This window comes from Propithecus coquereli, unplaced genomic scaffold (assembly GCF_000956105.1).
Source record: "Propithecus coquereli isolate 6110/MARCELLA unplaced genomic scaffold, Pcoq_1.0 Scaffold26, whole genome shotgun sequence".
NCBI lineage: Eukaryota > Metazoa > Chordata > Mammalia > Primates > Indriidae > Propithecus > Propithecus coquereli.
Window position 1 is genome coordinate 5,763,396 of NW_012148174.1, and position 22,268 is coordinate 5,785,663.

General features: G+C 41.0%; 1 protein-coding gene across 1 annotated transcript; it reads right to left on the reverse strand.

Annotated features, from left to right (window-relative positions):
- Nucleotides 1–803: 803 nt before the first annotated feature.
- Nucleotides 804–19,944, reverse strand: PPM1K (protein phosphatase, Mg2+/Mn2+ dependent, 1K). Its single transcript, XM_012647260.1, has 7 exons — nt 19,795–19,944; nt 14,230–14,736; nt 13,193–13,293; nt 6,320–6,485; nt 6,010–6,154; nt 4,854–4,988; nt 804–1,837 (listed from the first exon to the last, which is right to left on the reverse strand). Exons 2-7 carry the CDS (start codon nt 14,667–14,669, stop codon nt 1,706–1,708), a joined length of 1,119 nt encoding a protein of 372 aa, XP_012502714.1. The 5' UTR covers nt 14,670–14,736; nt 19,795–19,944; the 3' UTR covers nt 804–1,705.
- Nucleotides 19,945–22,268: the final 2,324 nt, after the last annotated feature.

The following is a 22,268-nucleotide window of genomic DNA, read 5'->3' on the forward strand; positions in this document are numbered from 1 at the left end:
TCCTTAGGGAATCAATGTATCAATAACTTAAAGCTAACTGGTGAAGGAGCTATGCAAGATTGTTCCCTTTAATTTTATATTACTCCAAAATTTACATAGGTACACACACCCACACATAAAACAAATTTACATAGCTTGCAGAAATAAACTGCAGATACAATTCCAAACACCCATTTAGAGATTCACATTTTAACAGAAAACTTCCATGCAGGTAAAAAGAAGTATAGTTTTATACTCCTACATTACACAGCAAGCTGAAATACAGAATGTTTTAATGTTTGTTTCGGATGCATTCTAAGTCTTGGGAATGAGCAAAAAACGAGACATAAACCTCAAGCTATGTGCATTATGGCAGTATCAAGTCAAAGTGGCATTATTTTTACCAGCAAATTCTTTCACTTGTTTACTCTATACACAACTGTGCTATACACACACTATATACAAACACAAAACATAGAGATAACAAATGAAAACTTTATACAAAATACTGGATACCATCAATATTTAACTTTGTATCAATTTGGCCAAAAAACCCATAGCCTGTGCTTTCTTTTCTGATATTAACACATTCATTGACTGCCGCACTAGAAAAAAAATTTTTTTTTCCTTGGGGCCACGGTGTTTTATTATGAAAATAGAATAAAAACTTCAAAAACAAAATGATCCTTTCTAACTTAATGAAAAATTTGTTATCCTTTATTGTTTTCTGTGCGTGATTTATGTGCAATTAAATTGTCAATATTAATTGTAATAATAACAGCAGCAACAAGTAAGATTTTTACGAACCAGATGCAGGGTTTTGCCCAGGGGGCCACCCATCACGTGACATGTATGCTACAGCATGGGCACGTGAGTTGCCTACGCACCACACGGCTCCCACGGTAAAGAGATGTGTGAGTTACATATGCTTCACGAGGCCCTGGGCTCAAAACTAGCGTGAGTTAAATACAACTCACATGGCAGTAATATATTAAGGAATAATCACATCTATATAGCATTCTTAACTGCAGAAAAATAGCAATGCATAGGGCTGGGGGTTGGTAATGCAGGTGAAATACACAAGTGTGCTGTTTATAAATGTGTATACAATTTAGCAATGTCATATTATTTGAATTAATTTATTTTGCGTGGTTACAGTTACCAATAAGTTGTCCAGAATACAAAATACATACGGTACCAGAGAGCTCAGTTTTCACTTACTTCTTGGTACAATTATTAAAAATAAAAACGTGCATCCTAGGCATAGGGAAGTCTGGAAAAAATAAAAAAATAAAAATAAAAACTTGCAGATAACACATGGAAAAGCTGTCCAAATTCAAGCTATTTTGAAGAACGTGTTCAAATGAATAAAGCACAAAAATGACAAAAAGAAACCTAGAGCTGCCTAAGAGTCTTAAAAATCAGAAATTTAATACTCTCTCCAAGTGTATCAAAACCACTTCTTACTTGCTCACTCAGCTTAGACACTCACAATAGCTTAATTCTATATATATTTATACTGAGAATATACAGTTGAACATAAATATGAGGAGTAGTTATGAAAAAACTACTATGCAAGTGGTCATTAAGCTTACACTGACTTGTGCATTCATCTAGTGAATCACAGGGTTACACGGGTAACAGGCGACTTTTTTTTATCTGATCAGTTTCTTGACATGCTCGGTGAAAAACTGTGGCACAGAAACTCCCAAATCCCAGCCAGCGATCAGGCCCATCGTCCACTGGAGGCAAAGCTCCTGCTGAATGAGAAGTTGATTTCAGAGTTCTTATATTTTCCCCAGGCACCGAAAGGCACGACCACCGCGGTACTGTTATCTTCAGTGCCGTACTGTATCGCCTGCAAGGTTTGGCAACGGGAAGAGAAAAACGTTGGCAATCAGAGTCTGTACAAAGAGCAATCACCCTTCCCCTGGAAAACCAAACTGATTTTACATTCAAGTTATTAACCTAGTTATTTCACAATAGTTTGTGATTCTAGCACCCCGTGTCAATGTCCACGAGGTTTACTGCCTGGCATGCACACGAAATAAAAGATGACCCCAAACAACCATAGTGACTATACTCCGCTGGAGCAATTTTAGCAGCAAAAACACCAGTGCTGAGGCGCAGCGAGTGTGTGCCGCTGCTGAAGACGAAGACATACCTATAAAGCATTTAGCACAGGGGCTAAGACGTGGTAAGGGCTTGGTAAGTGTTAGCTCGTACCAGCCATTCTGCTTCTAGGACTTTAACCTAAAGGAATAAAAACTCTGGAAATGGACATGCTTCAACATACAACTAGAGGAATACTTATGCTTCTTACAAAACGGACAAGTGGGCGTAAACTAAATTTCCTGCAGTAGGAGAATTGTAAATCAACTGTAAGAATTTCTCCTTTGTTCCTGCTCCACTTGACCAGCCTTACAAAAAAAAAAAAAAAATTTGTTCAAAGAGCAGATGACAGAGTCAGCATTTTCAGAAGTGCTTGAGATCATACTTAGCATCCAATGTATTTCAAAAGACTTCACAGCCTGAGGCCCAGCTGCGAAGGTAAAGGTTGATTGGAAATATCTGATGTAAAAAACTCTAGTACATGAGAAAATTTTACAAACAACTTGAAAGGCAAAAAACCCAAAGTATAATAAGACAAGAAATACAAATGGCTAATAAACCTATGCAAATGGCTAACTCCACTAAAAAAAAAAAAAAAAGATGCAAATTTCAACAATAAAATTTGATTTTTCCATCTATCAAAATTGGCAAAGAAAAATACTTAGGATAAGAATTTGGAGAAACACAAACTATAGAATGTGCATGGTTGGATTCACACTTACAATCCCAGCACTTTGGTCTCCAACTCCTGACCTCAAGCAATCCTCCCGCCTCAGCCTCCCAGAGTGCTGGGATTACAGGTGTGAGCCACCATGCCCGCAATCCCAGCATTTTGGGAGGTGGAGGTAGGAGGATCACTTGAGGCCAGGAGTTTAAGACTAGCATGGACAACATAGCAAGACCCCCTTCTCTACAAAAAAAATTAAAAGAAGAAATTAGCCAGGCGTGGTGGTGAGCACCTGTAGCCCTAGCTACTTGGGAGCCTGAGGCAGGAGAATGGCTCAAGCCCAGAAGTTTGAGGTTGCTGTGAACTATGATCACACTACTGCACTCCGGTTGGGTGACAGAGCAAGACCCTGTCTCAACAAACGAACAAACAAAAAGAACAAGCTAGTTAAACTGTAAATTGGTATATTATTTCTGGAAGAAAATTTGGCAAACTTGTTAAAAGCCCTAGAACACGGTGTATCCTTTTATGTGGAATTTAACCTAAGAAAATAATACCTGAAGGAAACAGATTTGCTCGAACAGATATAAGAATGTTTATTATAGTGAACATAAACTAAATTTGCTGACTACAGGAATTCTTAAATGAACTGGGGTACACAAATAAGATGAATACTAAGTAGTCATTACAAATATCATTGCTTTCGTGAACCGGAACACACTAATCTATAAGACAGAGAGTGGAAATCAGGAAGGACGTGTTCGTCCATGGCATTGGGCCCATTTCCTGGCTTTCATGAGTGCCTGTTCAGCACTGGATAAAGTAGTAACCAAGCGAGTAATTCAAGCATCATGACTACACTTGCCCACCTATTTGCAAGCAAATAATACTTTTAAAGTAAGGTCTGTTGTCTTAATTTGGGAAATGCAAAGGTAGTTGTTGAATTAAAGCATCCCTCTGATGAGCAATGATGGCTACAACTTAAAACAGTTAAGCAAAAGAGAATATTAACCAGCACAAAGCAAATTTTACATTTTCTTTACTGGTTATTATCCAGCTTTCAAATTTTAGCTCTAAGTGACCCATGACCTCATCCATATGCCTTTTTGGTGGTTGTTTTGGTTTCTTTTTCACATACCCATTTTTCATAACCAGAAGATGACTAGGGGCCAGGTGCGGTGGCTCACGCCTATAATCCTCCGCCCAGAGGCCGAGGCGGGTGGATCGCTCAAGGTCAGGAGTTCGAGACCAACCTGAGCAAGAGCGAGACCCTGTCTCTACTAAAAATAGAAAGAAATGATCTGGACAACTAAAAACATATATATAGAAAAAATTAGCTGGGCATGGTGGCGCATGCCTGTAGTCCCAGCTACCTGGGAGGCTGAGGCAGGAGGATCCCTTGAGCCCAGGAGTTTGAGGTTGCTGTGAGCTAGGCTGGCGCCACGGCACTCTAGCCTAGGCAACGGAGTGAGACTCTGTCTCAAAAAAAAAAAAAAGAAGATGACTAGGTTATAGTGTCCTTCAAACTGAATATTTACTCAGAATAGTCTGGTTTAATGGTCAAGTGGTTGGACTTGGGAAGCTGCCCATCTGAGTCTGAAGTCTAGTTCTGCAACTTAATAATTTTCTGACCTTCAGTGAGTTACTTAACTTTGTGGCCTCTGGACCATTTTTCCTCATCTCTGAAAACGGACAATAATAGCTCCAACCTCATCAGATTATTGTGATGATGACCTGAGGTAATATTTATGAAGAGCGTCTGATACATAGTAAGGGATATATTAGTTTATTATGATAATTTACTACTGCTGTTGCTATCATTTCAAGGCGTGTACAAAGTAAAAAAATACATAGCACATTTCCTTGGCATATTCATTTTACTAACTACTTGAGGGGATTGTAAACATCTTCTAATTGGAAACATCATGGACTCGAGTGTAAAATTCACTGTAGCACTCAAGCTAAATCACAAGACTTCAAAGAAATGTCGAGCTCGTGGTAGCCACTCCAGGCTCTGCCAAAGCTACGTGCTTAGGCTCGTCCTTTACTCTCCTCCCTGCTTGAGACTTTTCTAGCAGAAGTTCTGCTGGGTCACCTGTTCAGTCACCACGTGGGCTGCTTCGTTGGGATCGTGGCACTGATTGACAAAGTCACAAATCTCTTGACTGTTCACCATGAAGTTGATTCCATCTGTGGTGAGGACCAGGAAGCTGTCATCGGCATGGTGGAGCTGCAATCGCAACCAAACGTACGTGATCATAAACTGGACTCTACCTTAGAATAATCTTGCTAATTCAAAGACTTTATCTGTTTCGCTGAATGGTCATCCGTGCAAGAACTTGCAGGCGAACGATGAAAATGTAAAGTCTATGTGATATGGAGGGCAAAAGTAGCAACATTTAGTACTAAGCACCAAGGATAAACCTAACGCTTCTCTAGTAACGCCCCAGAGGAAGAAGCCAGAGAGCTGAATGCCGAGAGGTAGCACGATGTAATAGTTCAGAGTGCTCTCTCTGGAGCCAGGCTTCTAGCGTTTGAATCTTGCCTCTGTTATCTGGCTGCGTGAGCAAAGGTAAGTTGACCTCTGTATGCGTTAGATTTGCTTTCCTTGTAAAATGGGGATGGTAGCACCTATTTCAAACAGAGCTTGGCACACAGTAAACCCCGCGTAAGTATTTGTTAGATAAAATGAATATAAGTGGGCTATATATAGGACATGAAACCCCTCATGCAATTAATTACCAAAGGTTTGCTGCCAGTACTGGAAGTCTACACTGTGCTATACAAGGTACTACAGTTGACTTGGAGGTTTCAGAGATAGAAGGGCAGCTCAAAGACAGGGTGTGTGTTGGGGCAGTTTAGAGCAAGGGGGACACCGATTAGTAGCATGCAAAGGATGCCACAGAAATAGAGTTGGGCGATTATTTGGCTCTTGGTGGATAAGGGAAGTCAGGGGCGGCTTCCAATCAGAGGTGACACTGGATGATAGCGAGCAGGCGAGGTGACAGCAGAGCCATTCCACCAGGAGAATTCCACAGCTGGGGCGAAACAAACACCAAACACTTCTTCAAACGTTAGGCCAGAAAAGTAGCATGTTATTTTCTCTAAAAAGCTTATTTATCCTTTTATAAGTTACTCCCTGTTAAAAATCATTTTGGCCTTAGTTAAGGCTTGCAAGAAAGCCTGCAGCTGGAGATAAGCCTAAATTCACTCTCTGCATGTGGATCTAGTGTTCGCAGGTCCGCTCTTACCTTAATCCTCTTTGTTTCGGGCTCTGCTATCACACCGCTGGTTTTAAGGTCCAAATCTCCAATGCTCCTTGTCATCGCAAGCCTGCCATTCACGTGAGGCTGCCCCACGCTATTCCAAGCTATAAAGCCACCGCATTTCCTGATCCTGGTCAAGAATAAAATTAAAAGACAATGACGTGATATGCAGGAAACCAAGTCACTGTTAAACTTAAGCACGGCATCTATTTAAAATGCAAAATTTCATTTCTATCGCGAACTAAAAATAAAAACATCATCCCCATAGAGTGATGTCTCAGTGGCGGGGTAGTACCTTTCTTTTTCATCTTTTCTTTCTGGAGTATGGTCAACGGTCAGCTTCATGGGTTTTCCTTTTCTGCACAAAATAGCCCGGCTGTCCCCAACACTGGCTACAACCAGTTCAATACCATCTCGCAATAGGGCTACTGTCGCAGTAGTCCCCGAGGTCAGAAGGGTTGCTACGAATATGATGAAAAAGAGTGCAAGTTAGTGACAGTCAAATGATTGGACGTGGACTTTTTCTTACAAAATAAAATACAAGCATGATAAACTAATGCCGGAATGTATCGTTCTAATTGAACTAGAGCTATGCGAAGAAAACGCAGATGAACTATGTAAGTAACAGCATGCAAGGAAACGAGTATTTAATTCTGCAGCAAGGCTCCATGCAAACAGAAAGGGTCGCTAACCTAATTTGGTAAATAATGCATCACCGTCTCCAAATGGCCTCTATTTATGTCAAACAGAGCTGACTTGAACTTATAATGACACTTTCGTGTGTATGTCTGGTGTCAAGACTGAAAGTATTAAAATTTAGTTAGACTGGTTATTACGGCCGGATGACTTACGTCTATTGAGCCCTTCAGGTAGCTGACTTCTCTATAATCTATAGATTTAGAAGGTTTTCTCTTCCACTTCTTACTTCTGTCTTGTGAAAGTATTATCAGTTCATAGGCCAAGGGCATACTATTTGCTCTTCAAGGACTATATTTTAATGTATTCTTTTCTTTTTTTTTTTTTGAGACAGAGTCTCACTCTTTTGCCCAGGCTAGAGTGAGTGCCGTGGCGTCAGCCTAGCTCACAGCAACCTCAAACTCCTGGGCTCAAGCGATCCTCCTGCTTCAGCCTCCCGAGTAGCTGGGACTACAGGCATGCGCCACCATGCCCGGCTAATTTTTTCTATATATTTTTAGTTGTCCAATTAATTTCTTTCTAATTTTAGTAGAGACGGGGTCTTGCTCTTGCTCAGGCTGGTTTCAAACTCCTGAGCTTAAACAATCCACCCGCCTCGGCCTCCCAGAGTGCTAGGATTACAGGCGTGAGCCACCGCACCCGGCCTTAATGTATTCTTTTCTTCTACAACTCTTTCAATTTTACAAATGTTCACCAAAAATTCTAAAATGGTTAAAAGCTCACTTTTTCTCTGTTTATCTTTGTCCTCCCTAAGACATGAAACAAAGTTACAGCCATCATTATATTAGCTGAAAATTTGTGGGGTGGGGAATGAAATTCAGTCTATTCATAGTTTCTCACAAACTTGCTGGAGTTAACACTCTTAACTGCAGAAAGATCTAACACAAAGAGTCTGTATCCAAATGTAGGACATTACTGCCAACTGCTACTCCTGTCGTCCTGCCTGGGCCCAGAACAGTGAAAGAATCTTCCTTTTCTCTGACTAATAACAAATAAAATTCAATATTACTGGGCTTGAAGTCGCCACTATTTGCTCCATCCAAGTCAAATTGCATTTTTGCATCTTCCTGTGATTCTCACAGAATCTGTCCTAAGTACTTTACCACTTGCTAAAAATTTTTACGGTGCATTGAGCCTTGCCAAAAGTGAAAATATTGTGAAATTATGGGATAAAAAATAAAGCAAAGTGGAAGAAGTTGAAAAAGATTTAAAGCAGGTATCTTCTCTAGTAACATTGTTAATTCTTTAAAACACCTAAAATAAAATATTCAGGTGATCATCCAAAGAGGATTTTGAATTTATTTAAAGTGAAGTGCTACTGATTTGACTAAATCTTTCCAAGCCTTTTTTTTTTTTCAAAAAGATAATTTTAAAAACTTCAGTAATGCATTGGAAAGAGATATATACATATATAGATTTTCCAATCAGTATATTAAAATGCCTGCTTTAATCAGTAAAGTAAAATGGAAAAACACAGATAAACTCTACTTAATCTTTTATAGGCATGCTGAATTTACTTTCTTGAGAAATAGCATTTGTAGTTGTACTATCTTCCCATTTATCTCTTGATTTTGGAACTGTCATGCCAAAGTAATAATATCTCCCCAACACTGAAATATATATTTGTCATTATATAACATAATGTTTTAGTGTATGTATCAGTGATTTTTGTATTATATATTTTTTCTTTTTTCTTCTTTTTTTGTCTCTGGCCCTTGATTCAGGATATATTGCAAATATTAACTCTTAACTTTAGATTACCCAAATAACTATATAATAATGTAATCTTTATAGTCATAATATTTTCAAATGATTTAAAGAGTCAGGCAAGAAAACACAGGCATTTATTCAGATGCTACCTGTCCAGGGAATTTAGTATTCCCTCCTTTTGTTTAAACTGTCAGCAATAGCTTTTTAAAAAAGTGGCTTACAACTGGCCACAACCAAAGCGTTAAAATTTCATGAGTGAAAGTTTAGTTGGTTTACGTTTGTAATTCATGGCTCTGCTATGTAAGAATTTAAAAGAGCTTGATTTTTCACCAACCCAACTTCACAGTTCCAAAATTCCAGGATTTATGGGAAAGTTTTCAAAACTAGCTGTTGATTCTAGTGTGCTAAGCATCTAAGAAACATAAATATTAAATCAGCATTTATTTTCATTTAACATTTATTAATAACATAGAAGTAAAGATTCTCACTTTTTGCCCTAGTAACAAAACTATAAAACTAAGATATCTTTCAATAAGTTCTTAACACTCACTGGACAATTTCTACTGCAAGTCATCTCAACTAATGGGACAAAGAGGATGAGGGAACCTTCCAGTAGTCCAGGCTAGGAACCGCCGGACTCCTTCACCTGGGGCAAAATTAAGCAGACCTCTCTTTCCACTGAAGCCCAGCATATAGTGTCCACGGGCTCCAGGTCTAGAGCTGCTGACCAGGCACAGATCTCTGCCACAAATAACACGCACAGAGGCAAATAGGAAATTCACCCAGGAACTGTGCTCAAACATTACAAACCTGCAACACAGGGGAGAGCAGAGAAAGAGCTGCAAAATAAGGGCAAAATAAGGGGAAGCGTTTTTATTTTGGTGAAAATCTCACTAGCAAATGACATAATATTCCAGGAGATGCCAAATCAACGACTCTAAAACTCAATTTGCTCCAGTTCGTGGTATTTTGTAGTTGAGTGGACTTTTTTTTTTTTTAAATCAGAGTAACTCTCCTTTCTTGGTTTTATGGCTTCCAAGGTAGGACAAAACCATGCACAAACATATTTGTACTAGAACACTTAAGGGGTGACACAGACACACACCTATTCTCTCTCTCTCTCTCACACACACACTGACACACACAAACATACACTCAAACAGTTGGTCTTAAATACAGCAAATCAGTACCCACGCTGAGCTGAAAAAAATGCACTGTAAATTTGTCTGCAATCCCAGAATTGTCCCAATAACAAAAGGGTAAATCCATGGTTATAGCACTGAATGATTTGTATCTGACAAGCAGTACAGTTAGAGAGAATGTGAACTACACTATACCACCAAATTACCGGGACTTAAATATATACCGAGAAGGCATCAAAGCACCTCTACCACGGTACAAGGAGTAAACACATTTGTTAACACTGCTTAATGCAGAGATTCAGCATCTAGAAGGCATTTTTTGAGTTGAATGATTCAATGCATTGTTTAAATAAAGGCTAATAAGGCTCTTGAGCGCTAATGCATGTTTATAACGTTATATGTTTCACAAAACAGGTATTTCTGCAGCTCTCTCTTTCCCTCAGTGTTGCAGGTCGACACATCGAAAGAAAAATGATCATGATTGTGAATGGCAACATAAAGACTAAAAGCTGTACTTTTCAAAGCATAACGACCCCTGATAATTATTCGGCTGTGAAAATAATAATATGTATAGACCAATACAGTTTCAATTTTTTTTTTTTTTTTTTTTTGAGACAGAGTCTCACTGTTGCCCGGGCTAGAGTGCAGTGGCGTCAGCATAGCTCACAGCAACCTCAAACTCCTGGGCTCAAGCGATCCTCCTGCCTCAGCCTCCCGAGTAGCTGGGACTATAGTTGTAAGCCACCAGGCCTGGCCTGAAATAGTATATATTTTAAATGCTAATGAGATAACCTGAAGTTCTTTATGTAGATGTGACAGCTTTGGAACTGAAGTCCAGAAGAGATAAGAATGTTTTATTTTCACTTAATTTCTCTTAAGAAAGCTAATACGGTGTGATTGAGGGGCACTTCTCCCATTTATACCTAAAACTTACCATTAGTGATTCGTTCCTATGGTTTAACCAATCCCTTTTCAGGTTTCTCCTCCTTAAAATTCAAATCTACTCAGAAAAGACAACTCATTAAAATGCCTACATTTTATTAATAATTTAGTTAAATCAGCTATAGGATAATCAAGGAATAAATTACAATAACTTCAGTGAGAAAGAGCAGGCAGTGCAGATTGGTTCAGTCCAAATAATTATTGAGAACCTTCCAGATTCTATGCAGGGTGCTGCATACTAGACATTCAAAAATCGATCTCGATCTCACAGGAAGGGTTCAAGAAGAGAAAAATGGGATTGATGCCAAAAGAGAAAAGATGAAAGACACTAGAGAAGTTAAACTGCTTGCTCCACAATTTTGTTTAGCTAGCACTGGTTCTACAAACACACACACACACACACACACACACACACACACACATACACACACACACATGCATGCATGCATGTATAGATGCCAAAAAGAATATTCTCTATTCTTATAATACTGATACTGATTCAGTTCTTCCTAAAAACTAAAAAAAAAAAAATTAAATTTAAATAAAAAACTTTGAAATCTAAAATAACATTATTTTTTAAATCCGCAAATTGAAAAGTTAAAGAACACAACATTCTAACTTTAGTAGCTTTAATAGATTTGATAAAGTAGGCTCCAAATATCAAAAAGCACTTTTTGCCATCTTTGAAAGCTGTGGCAACTTATTAAGAATAAATTTTTAAAATGTTCTCAAAACATTAATTTAAACAAACACAGACTAATGGACTCATAAGAATATTTAGAAAATATGATTCGATAACAATATTATAATAGACCTTTTTTCTTTTACTAGCACACTAAGCATCATTCCGTCTTGCTTCATTATACTGTCAAACAGATGATCATTAAATGAAAAATAAATTTTCATATATCTTATCGAAGTTCTGGGATCATTGCCTCAAAGCATATGACAGAGAAACTAAATCAAATAACACATTTTAATTTCATTATTAGAAATGAATTACATTTTTATGATTAATTTCTTTACATAACTGTTTTTGTGACAAAGATTTAGGAAGTTCAAGATAGGCAAGTTCAAAATTCCCTTGAATTATAACTGATTATTAATAAATGAAAGGAGTCCTCTCATATTTTACACCAAATCTATCAGTGATTATTTTAAGGATGTTACATTGATTAGATCGTTTACAAAAAGGCTGACTGCGCCCATGAAGGGTTAATGATTTTGGTTGTTGGCCACAGGCATGCGATAAACTTGGACATTCTCTTCTGAAAAGCTTGCCCAGCAAGTTACAGCTGTCCACAGTTGAGGCACATCACCTGCACTACAGCCAAAAAACACTGTGGTGCGAGATACAGCCAAACTCACAGCCAACCTGGTTCTGGATAAAATTCAGGACGTTATAAAAATAAAACTATAAGAGAGCATTTTATTTCCTCTTCTCCTTCATGTGTTTTATCCATTGGGAACAAGAGCTAAATCTTATGCATAAAATTTGCCCTCTCTCTTACGTCTCTCTCTCTTACGCTGGGTGCCAGGAAAATCCCAGTCCTAGCTCTGAACTGACCTTAACCACTCTGAGTTTGAGTTCCTCAATCTGTGAAACGGGGAGAACATCCATCCCTATGGACACCAACTGAAAACTGTGCAAATGACATTTCTGCAGTGCACTTTTTTTTTTTTTTTTTAAAGAAAAGGACAAACCAAATACAGATCAAGATTATTGCAGGATTCATTTGCAGTCAGTTACAAGATTTATGTGTATGCATTCATATGGCTGCTGCAGAAGTTTTCAAGTTAAGAGCCAAAGATTTCGGGGCCAGTTAAGTAGAAAACATTAGTTATATTTTCCTGAAATGATTTTGATAAATTTAGTCAGAACCAGAAACATACTACTTTCAAAATTTAAGGACACACAGTGCACAAAATTTAAAATTCAGTTGGCATGCAAGGAGTGCAATGCGCACTACCCGAAGTATGGACATATTTGAAACACGGACTTGGGGGGAGGGGAACCAAGGGCAACACACGTAACCTAAACATCTGTACCCCATAATATGCTGAAATAAAAAAAAAAAAAATTCAGTTGGCATGCCCTTGTGTTTAAAATACCACTAGTTACCATAGGAAAACTGCAAGATTGAGCTTTTTAAGAAATGAGAGAAAAATACCTTCTATCTAATTATACAAATCAATGCATATTAACCATTGTCTTTTCCTATTTAGGATCTATTAGCAATTTTCTTCTTTTTGGACAATTACTGTCCTAGCTAGATGTGTTTACCCCTAGTGTATTTCTGTACTCGATCATCAGATTCATCTCTAAAAAACCAAAAGAAAAAAAACCTTAAAATTCACAGTATGGACATCTTGTCCATAAAATGAACAGATTAAAATTTTTTTTAATATTTTTAAAATTAAAATCCAATATCAGAACTATTTTGGAGCTTCTCTTTCTAAAAAATTCTCCAATATATTTCATTTAAAAGTAAACTACTGACATTAGTTGGGATTTCTAACAACATTTAAAGGGATTCTTTATACAATATCATTTCTACATAAATCCTTACAAATAAGTGTACATTAAAATCCCCTCCCTCCAAAGGCTTAAATTGTTTCCCTTTTATTCTGCCCTTCCCCTCCCTTAGAAACCTCAGGAATGTGATTGTTGTACATACCATCAGCAGAGAGGTGGGCATGACTTGAAAATGCTTTATCTATTTCTAGAAAAGCCAAGGTCAACACAGTTTCCAAGTCCTTCTCCTTAGGAAGCAAATCCCTTTGTGGGGAGGAAAAAAGAGCCGCAAAGAATAATTTTACAATAGGTTTTTTTCTTCGCAATCACTCTATCTAGCAGTCATTCTACACGATGGACCTGAAGACTTCCCTGGCAGATGCTGACGGTTCACTGGTTAAGGAATGCTTATTGAGCATCCACTAAGCATCAGGCTCTGTGATAAGCTTTTAAGGGCACAAAAATAAAAGTACAAGTCCTTGTCCTTAAAGAATTAGTCCTCACTACCACAACCCTGAGAGGTCAAGAGCTACGTCACATTAAGTTAAACCACTGAGTTACTTTTGTGGAATGAGATGAAATACGCATAAATCAACGATGAACAGTATAAATAACTATACACAGGAAGACAAGACATAGTCATATGGTCATAACTCTGTCACATGTTTCCCCTTCTTTTAATTCTAGCAGTAATGTGATCCTTAAAAATGCATTAATAATTGGGATAAACTGTTTAAATGAGCTCCAAAACATCTGCATGCAATGCATTTTCCCCACACTAATGTCAATCGTCCAAAGCTATTTTCAACAAGTCAAGTATTCAAAGCGTAATTCATACCACTTCAAAGAGTAATAGCCATTTACTGAAGCACTTAACTACATACGTGTCCTGCACTTTTAGGAGTAACGGCTTCTCATAGGCTATCTCATATGCTCTATGCTACTTCACTTGAACACGAAGCAAGTGCTGCAGATTGTGGCCAATGCTTTCCCCAGGGAGGTTGTTAAAACCCACATTTCTGAACTGGTAATAACCGTCAGGAATCGATGACATGCTGAAACTACTGCTCATTCAAGAAGGGGCCCCATGAAAGCACTCGAGTATGGACGTTTACGTTGCAAGTCTCAGCCGAAGGGTGACACTTTAAACCTCAAGCGCGCGGGCGCTGCAAGGTCAAGAGCGAAAGTCGCTGTACGTACATGATGCATTGCTCCATGTGGGTGTGGCAGAAATCAGCAGCCGCAGGGCCGCCGTGGCCGTCATACACGGCGAAGTACAGGACCTCGTCTGTCAGCTGGGCCGAGTCAAAGCGATCTTCGTTCTCCTTGCGTTTGCCGATCTGCGAGGCGCAGCCCACGTTCCCCAGGCTGATTTTGGGGATCGGCTTGCCGTACTTGATGCTGGGTGGCAGCAGAATGGGCTCATCGATGCGGTTATCCCAGATCCCGAAACTGTCCCAGGTGGCCGGGCGCCCGCTCCCGTCGGGGTCAAACCGAGAACACCTGGGCTCGGAGGTGGAGCCGTGGCACGTGGGGGGGACCCGCCTGTCCTCCTGCAGCAGGCGCGAGCTGAGCAGCACTCTCCGCCTCACCTGGCTGCCACCGCTTCTGACCAGAGTAATTAAGGCAGCTGTTGACATACCGCAACTCCAAAGGCAGCGGTGGTGACCGGAAGGTCGATGGAACCACACAGGAAAAACGATGCAACTAGAGAGAGGGAGAGAGAGACAGACTCTTCATCAGTCATTTTGAATATAACTGATGTATCGTCAGATATTACCAAAAAATGAAGGCCCTAGGGATCTGCCAGAAAACATACATTTATGTCACCTATTGGGTAGACACCCAACAGCTACTTCTAAGAACAGTGTATGGAAAATGAATCAACTCACCTATCCTATTCACAGTGTTTAAATTCTATAAAAATTGGACAGTGTATTTACATATATAGAACATGTGCCTCTCAAACTTGAACCTGCAACCTGGGAGCTTGTTAAAATGCAAATTCTGATTCCGTCCATGTGGGGCGGAGCCTGGGAGCCCGCATTTCTAACCAGCTCCCTCGCGGTACCAAAAGTGCTGGTCCGGAGGCTACACTTTGAGTAGCAAGAACATAGCATACTGGTGTAAACAGACAGTCTTTCCTCCATGAACCCCACTGCGCTGAAGAAAAGCTAGGAGCACATATTAACAATAGCAAAAATCTCTTAAGAGAGAGAAATAAAAAAAAATAAAATAACTGGTTAATAGAATATTTACAATAGTTCCGTACCCAAAGAGTGGTCGAGTTTTAGCAAAGGCGTACTGTAGGGTTTAAGTTTTGTTTTAAGATTTCTCAACTTACTGAACTTTGCATACGGTATTACCATGATTGATTAACGTAAATTGGTTCATGCCAACACCCCCACAACGGGCACAAAGATAAAAGCCAGTTCTGAGGCTTCCCTTTGTGGCAGACACTCTCCTGGGGAGGGTGTGTGGGTGTGTGATCTCGGGAATTTGGCACTGCCTTTGTGACAAGCAGCCCAGATTTATGAGCAAGTGATCTGTGCACTTACCTTACAGCTACAGCTCTCCCATCCCCCATCCCAGCAACACACATTTGAGACTGCACTTCCTTGAAACTATGACCCCTACTTCTGGACCGCACCCTAAAACTGAACCCCAAAGCCTCTCTTGGCATTACAGGGTGTTTTCAGGGGGAATTCCTACACTCTCGCAGGAACTGTGTTTCTGGCAGTTTTCCATATAAATAAGATTCTAAGCAGAAATTCATCTGCATGGTATTTTGTTACTTTATGAATTAAAAATAACTTGAGGCCGGGCGGGATGGCTCACGCCTGTAATCCTAGCACTCTGGGAGGCCGAGGGGGGCGGATTGTTTGAGCTCAGGAGCTCGAGACCAGCCTGAGCAAGAGCGAGACCCCGTCTCTACTAAAAATAGAAAATAAATTAATCGGCCAACTAAAAATATATAGAAAAAATTAGCCGGGCATGGTGGCACATGCCTGTAGTCCCAGCTACTCGGGAGGCTGAGGCAGAAGGATCGCTTGAGCCCAGGAGTGTGAGGTTGCTGTGAGCTAGGCTGATGCCATGGCACTCACTCTAGCCCAGGCAAAAGAGTGAGACTCTCTCTCAAAAAAAATAAATAAATAAATAACTTGAAAAGAAGGCACAATGTTAAGATTTGATAATGCTGGTAGACAGTATAGAGGTGTTACATTAGTCAGAATTGTATAGTTGAATCATTTCATAATAAAAAAAAAAATGACCTTGAAAAAAATTTATCTTTCCAAAAGGCATAAACACACACACACACAAAGCCCGGCTTGAATGCATCGATGAGAAAATGCATTACAGATTTCAAACAATCAATTTCAAGTGAATTTTCGGAAATCAGTCTAGCTGTGTGTAGGAAGGGCTGCTATATCTTTCAGTGGGCAAAAGAGTCAAAAGAAAGAATGAGGTTCCAGAAAACATCCTTAGATATTTAAGCCGTAAAAAATATATGAGCCCGGCCTTCATGGAATTTAGAATAAAGATGGACACTAAAACAATGCATCATGAAAGACATAGGAAGCCATCCCTTCTTGGTCTTTTGGCTAAGATCCTGTGTAGAAGGCTGAAATTCACTTCTTTATAAGACAATATTGGGGGTGGGGGAGAGACACAGCACCTCTGGTTATTGAAGAGAAGTAACATACTCCATTACAAAAAAAAAAGGTGTTTGTTCCTTTGCTTTTGATTGGTGGTTATATTTTATTCAGCAACAATATGTCAAATATAGGTGATGAACTGAGAAATTTCAAACTATAATGAAATCTAGCAGGTAATAAAGGTACTAATTATTGATAGAGATAATTCCCAAAGCAGCTTAATACCACATAGAAAAAAAAATTTAAACACATACATCTATTGGAAAACACATTCATACTTGAAAAGTGAACTAGAAATTAACAAAGTACAATCCTTTTGGCTTCTGTCTGAAAGCAAGCCGTATTTAGCCTTGGGCTACTTTGCAGTCATGCACCTACTTTAAACAAGAGTTCTGGAATTACAAACAAATAAATATTAAATAAGTTTTTCTGCAGCTCTTCTAGTATATTCTTGCCTTTCTTTCCTCTCCCTGAACTAAAAACTTTTTTTAAATGGTAAAATAGAACTGCATTCTCAGCAGTGAACAAATCTCCACTGGAAACATTTTTAAAAACCAGATAAAATGCAAGTTGGGCACAGTTTCTATAAGCCTGCATGGACTAAAAGCAATCATCCACCTGGCCTCCTTCCTCATGTGTTATCTGCGTAATCATCTCACAAAGTAGGCATAACAGTCATAGGAAAACATTTACTTTAAAGGCATATTCTTGGCAGAGATGAAATGTGACCCAGATTTATAGCTGATTTATCAAAAAACAAAGTAGGTCAGCATCACTTAGGCAAACAGGAGACATTAAGTGGTTCCATTTCCTTTTCCATCTGCAATATAGCTACATCCTACCACTCCCTTCCATATTCCCAAGAAAACAATGCAGAGGCAACTGGTGTTCCCAAACTAAGTAACAACTTTGAGTTAAATCTGCGCATCAACACGTTTCCTCCAGAGCTTCAAAATGGGAATCTGCCACCATAGGCCCCACAGCTCTCCAGATGTCCATGGAAATGACAATGCACTAACAGGCAAGGGGAGTAGGATTTGCGATGTGAAAAACCTTAAAAGAAAAAAAAGCAATCGGTGTTCTCTAGAACAAAAAGAGTGAGAACAAACTGACAAACACCTAAGAACTGTCTTCATTCTTTCGTTCAGTAATTATGAACTGGGTTGAGTTTATCATTCTGCAAACTAAGAAACACAGCCAGAAACCTTTTCTGAGTAGGCAGGGGAGATTTATGTCAATCTTTCAAACAGAAATCAAGGGATAGCTTATTTTTACAAAGCATTTTGGCAATTATATTCAATCGTTTGAAGTCAGGGCATCTAAAAGGGAAGCATTATCTCTGGCAGGAGACTGCACTGGGATTTGAGAGATTTGAGTTAAACTGCTCACGAATGTTGAAAGCAGGTCAAAGAGGAAGTTTACTTTGTCACTTTAAGCACATGCCAAAATTATTCAGGACTTCTAAAAATCAATATTACAGAAATCTGCTTAGATTTCATACCTGTAGAAAAAAATATTTTAAGAAAGTATTCCTATCTGCCCATTATAAAGTGGCAGTCGGGTATCTTATTCTTTTTTAAAATTTTCTGACAAAAATGGCCATTCAGAAGTACTTGGGTATCTTTATATCAGTAACTTCCACAATGAAAACACACAGAAATTTTTAATATTCTTAAGCCAAATATTTCCTTATCGACCTTTAAAAAAAAAAAACAAAAACAGCCAATGCATCCCAATAAACTGAAATGGTATGGAAACTTCCAGAATGTGTTTCAGCAAATTCAGACCCCAATACCTTCTTTATCAATACCCTGCTAAGAGAAAGGGAAAGAAAATTTACTAGTCTACCTGAGGAAGAAAAGAAAACAACCCCCCAAAGGATTCGCCTCAGGTTTGATGTGAATTTGTGTATGTTTAGATGTGTGGAAGGAGAAAAGAACATTGAGCAGTGAAAAGTAGGCATTACTCTAATTCCCTAGATAGCTCTTAAAACATTTTGGCTAAAATGTGTACAAGCCACAGACCATATTTTAAATCTATAAATTTATTTTGCATTTAAAAAGAATTTTCCTTTACATTCTAGATAGTCTATCACCAGCACCTCTCCCCTATTCTTTCCTCTTCTCTAAAGATTCCAGTCAAGGGAGATGTCCGTGTGATCTGTAGTTAGTAACAAAGGTTGCAAGAAAAAAACCCATTAGTTAGAACGCACACTACTCAAAGATTATAACTAAGGGAGGCCAGTGGAGCTTTCCAGACTCCAAATGCCCTGGCTGTTTCCACTTGGAGCTCCGTCTTTGCCACCTCCAGTTTATTCTCTCATCTACAGAAAGCGGCTACTGAAAAAGACATCACCGGCCACAAGGCCTCGAGATGACAGCGCTCTCCTGGCAAAGCAAAACCTCAAGGTAAACCAAAGCCTCCGATCAAAACCAGCCAGGGTTCTGCATCCTTCTCTCTGCCGATCTCCTGAAAAGCTCGCCTTTGGGCAGTTCAGGATCCCGGGCTCGGTTCCCCGGCAGTGACAGATGCGTGGCCAGAGCGACACTCGGCGGGAAGAACGCCCGCCCACCCGCGGAGGACTGGCTCTCCCGGCACCCTCCGCCGCGCGGTCTCCGCCTCCCCGCCGCCCTCCCGGCGCTCAGACGGCGGTGTCGCCACGTCTCCCTCTCGCGGCTGCGGCGCAGCGCAGACCCCTGCAGCATCCTCGCGTCCCCGGCTTCAGGGACGGAGCCTGCGGGGCGTTGCTGCGGGGAAATGCGGGCAGCCGCTCTCCGCCCCAGCCTCTCGTCCTCCGCCGGGTCCCGGCCCACCCAACGTGCCCGGCGGGCGCGGCACACGCCCCCAGCGGGCGGTCAAGTTCAAGGCCGAGCGCCGTCGGGCGCAGCCGCGGTGGACCCCACCCCGACAAGCCGCTGCAGACCTCGCGGGGAAGAAAGCAGCGCTCCGAGGACCCAGACACCGCGGCCGTGGGGGCTGGGGAGCCCAAACCTCATTTCCTCTGCGCCTCGCGGGAAACCCTGCTCCGTGTACTCTGCATTCCGGGGACCGCCACTACATAACCTTGCGAACGGAAGAAATAAATGAATCGCACCCTCTAGGCTCTTACCTCGTGATGGTTATGTCCTGGAAATGTTTTAATTAGCTAACGGCGGGCAGGGGAGGGGCTTCCTCAGTCGGTCAATAAGACTGCCTTCCCCGCCGTCCCGGATCCCCGGAGCACGCAGTCAAAGCGGCCACCGCCTCGGCTGCTGGAAATTCGCGAAAATTGTTCGCCCGCAGTTGGCCAGATGGAGAGGGGGAGGTCCGTGCCCGCTGACTGAGGGACGCTCCGGCCAATCGGCGCGTGGCAAAGAGGCTCGCCCGCTCCCCGCCCTCGGCGGCAGCCAATCACAGGTCTCGCTGGGAACGAGCCTCCCTGCGACTGCGACTGGACTTCGCAGACTCGGAGCAGCGCTCGCGAGCGACGTCGGCGCCGGCCAGTAGCGGCTCGCGGTGGCGCCCCACCCCGCTGAGGCGGCGCCCGGGCCTAGGAGGGGGCGCGATCCGGCCGGGGTGGGGCCGGGAGACGTGGTACCCCGTCAGCCCGGTGTCGCTTCGGGCAAGGTCGTGACACTAGGAAACCGAGGAGGGAATGCCAGCTCTGCCTGGGCGAAGAGCTTGAAAGACATGTGGTTTCGTTGCTATTTCTTTGAAACATTCAGTGCAGCATTCTTCATGGCTGAACAGGCATCTTGTGATCCCTGGGGAATGTGGATTCATTCATTCAACAAGTATTTCTATGTTTATTGAAGGACATCTTGTATGCCAGGCACTCGCTAGGCACTGGGGGTACACTTCTGACCCAGACAGACATGACAGCTGCCCTCGTTGAATTTGCAGTCTAACAGGGGAGAAAGGGAGAAAACCAACAAGCAAACAAGCACATGAAATAGTAACAAATCATGTCAAGGGAGGAAACAGACAAGGTGTGGATATAGAGAACGGGGGGTTGACTTTAGATAGGGCTGTTATAGGAGAACTTTATAAGGTGGCGTTTGAGCTGAGTCACTCATTCAGCCATGGAACCAGCACTGGTTTCATAAATTCAATTGATGAATTGTTCTGGCCAGAGCGGGCAGCACACAAAGTTCCTCAGGTGGGACAGCTCAGCATCTTGGAAGAACAGAAAGAAAACCAATGTGGCTCGAGCCTAAGGAGGGGGGGAAGAGCAGAACCCCGGAAGGTAGAAGAGGCAGGCAGAGGCCTTGGAGTTTGCATTACATTTAAAATTGAATGGGCCTCAGCAGAGGCTTTTGAAACAAAGGAATGAAAGGACGCGGTTTAGATTTTATGTCACGTGGGTTAACGTGTGGAGAACAGGTAGAACAGGATATTGGGAGACTGGTTAGGGGAATATGGCAGATGTAATCTAACGTGGGAGATGACGTGGATTAAATTACAGTGACTGAAAGGACGGCCTTGCAAAAATAACAGGAAAATACCTAATCCCGAAATTTCCTAGTAACAGTTAAAGATCAATCCTATGAGTTCTTCCACTAACAGGCAACCCGCAGGAGTTCTGTTTTGCACAACTTCTGAAAAGAGCTGAGATCGAGAAGAGATGTGAATCTTTCTCTTTAAAATTGTTTTTTGAGAATCTGCTTTGACAGTTTCTGAGTAAACAGCAGGAGAACAGGCTACAGAACCGTATCTCCCGGATAATCCCCTCTCCAAGGAAAGGTGGGGAAAACAACTCTTGGACTTTGACATCCTGCCACGCTTTTGCTATCAATTGACAGCCATCACTATTTGTTTCTCTTTGTCCCCCTTAAAATCAGCCAACCACTTGGCCTCAGCGCTGGCACCCCCTTCTCTTTCTTTGGGATGCCAAACAGTCTCCCTGCTCTCTCTCTCTCTCTTTCCTCTGTCTCTCAGTCTCTCATTCTCTCTCTCCTTCCAAAAAGATAAAATAAACTTTTTTACTTGAATATATCCTAATCTCTGCGTGAGAAACTTTTCTCCACCTGAGCTGTGAACCCCTGCTAGGCTTTCCACCCTAACAGTGATATATCACTGAGCGGAAAGAAAAGCAGAGTGATTGGAGATTTTAAAGGTAACTGATTAACTTGTTTTGACGTTTTAGGTTTTTGGGTCCAGGGACAACTGTTCTGAATCCAGTGCATTTAACAATCTGATTACAGAGTAACTCTCACTTGGATGGCTCACAAATTCTAGCAGTGACTGACCTTGAGGATTACTATGTTGGACTGACATTGAATTTTCATGGACTTTCTGGAATTTTCTTCTTTTTTTAACTTGTTGTTGGAATATAATAATATACATACAGAAAAGTGCACATATTCCAAGTGTACACAGCTCAATGAATTCGCAGACTGAACACACCTTTGTTTCCAGCACCCAAATCAAGAAACAGAACATTATTAACACCTGGGAACCCCACCAATCTGCCTTCCAGCCACTGCCTCCTTCCAAGAGTAGCCTCTATGTTGACTTTCAACAACATAGTTTTGCCTACCTTTCTACTTGGCATATATATACATATATACACATATATATATAGAAATATGTACACACACCTAT

Bases quoted from the DNA above. Each gene is read 5' to 3' on its own strand.
- PPM1K (XM_012647260.1), bottom strand. From the start codon at position 14,669: ATGTCAACAGCTGCCTTAATTACTCTGGTCAGAAGCGGTGGCAGCCAG. The intron at 13,294-14,229 runs GTACGTACAGCG...CTCCCCACAAAG, and splicing joins CACATGGAGCAATGCATCAT to GGATTTGCTTCCTAAGGAGA. The intron at 4,989-6,009 runs GTAAGAGCGGAC...TTGCGATTGCAG, and splicing joins CCGAAACAAAGAGGATTAAG to CTCCACCATGCCGATGACAG.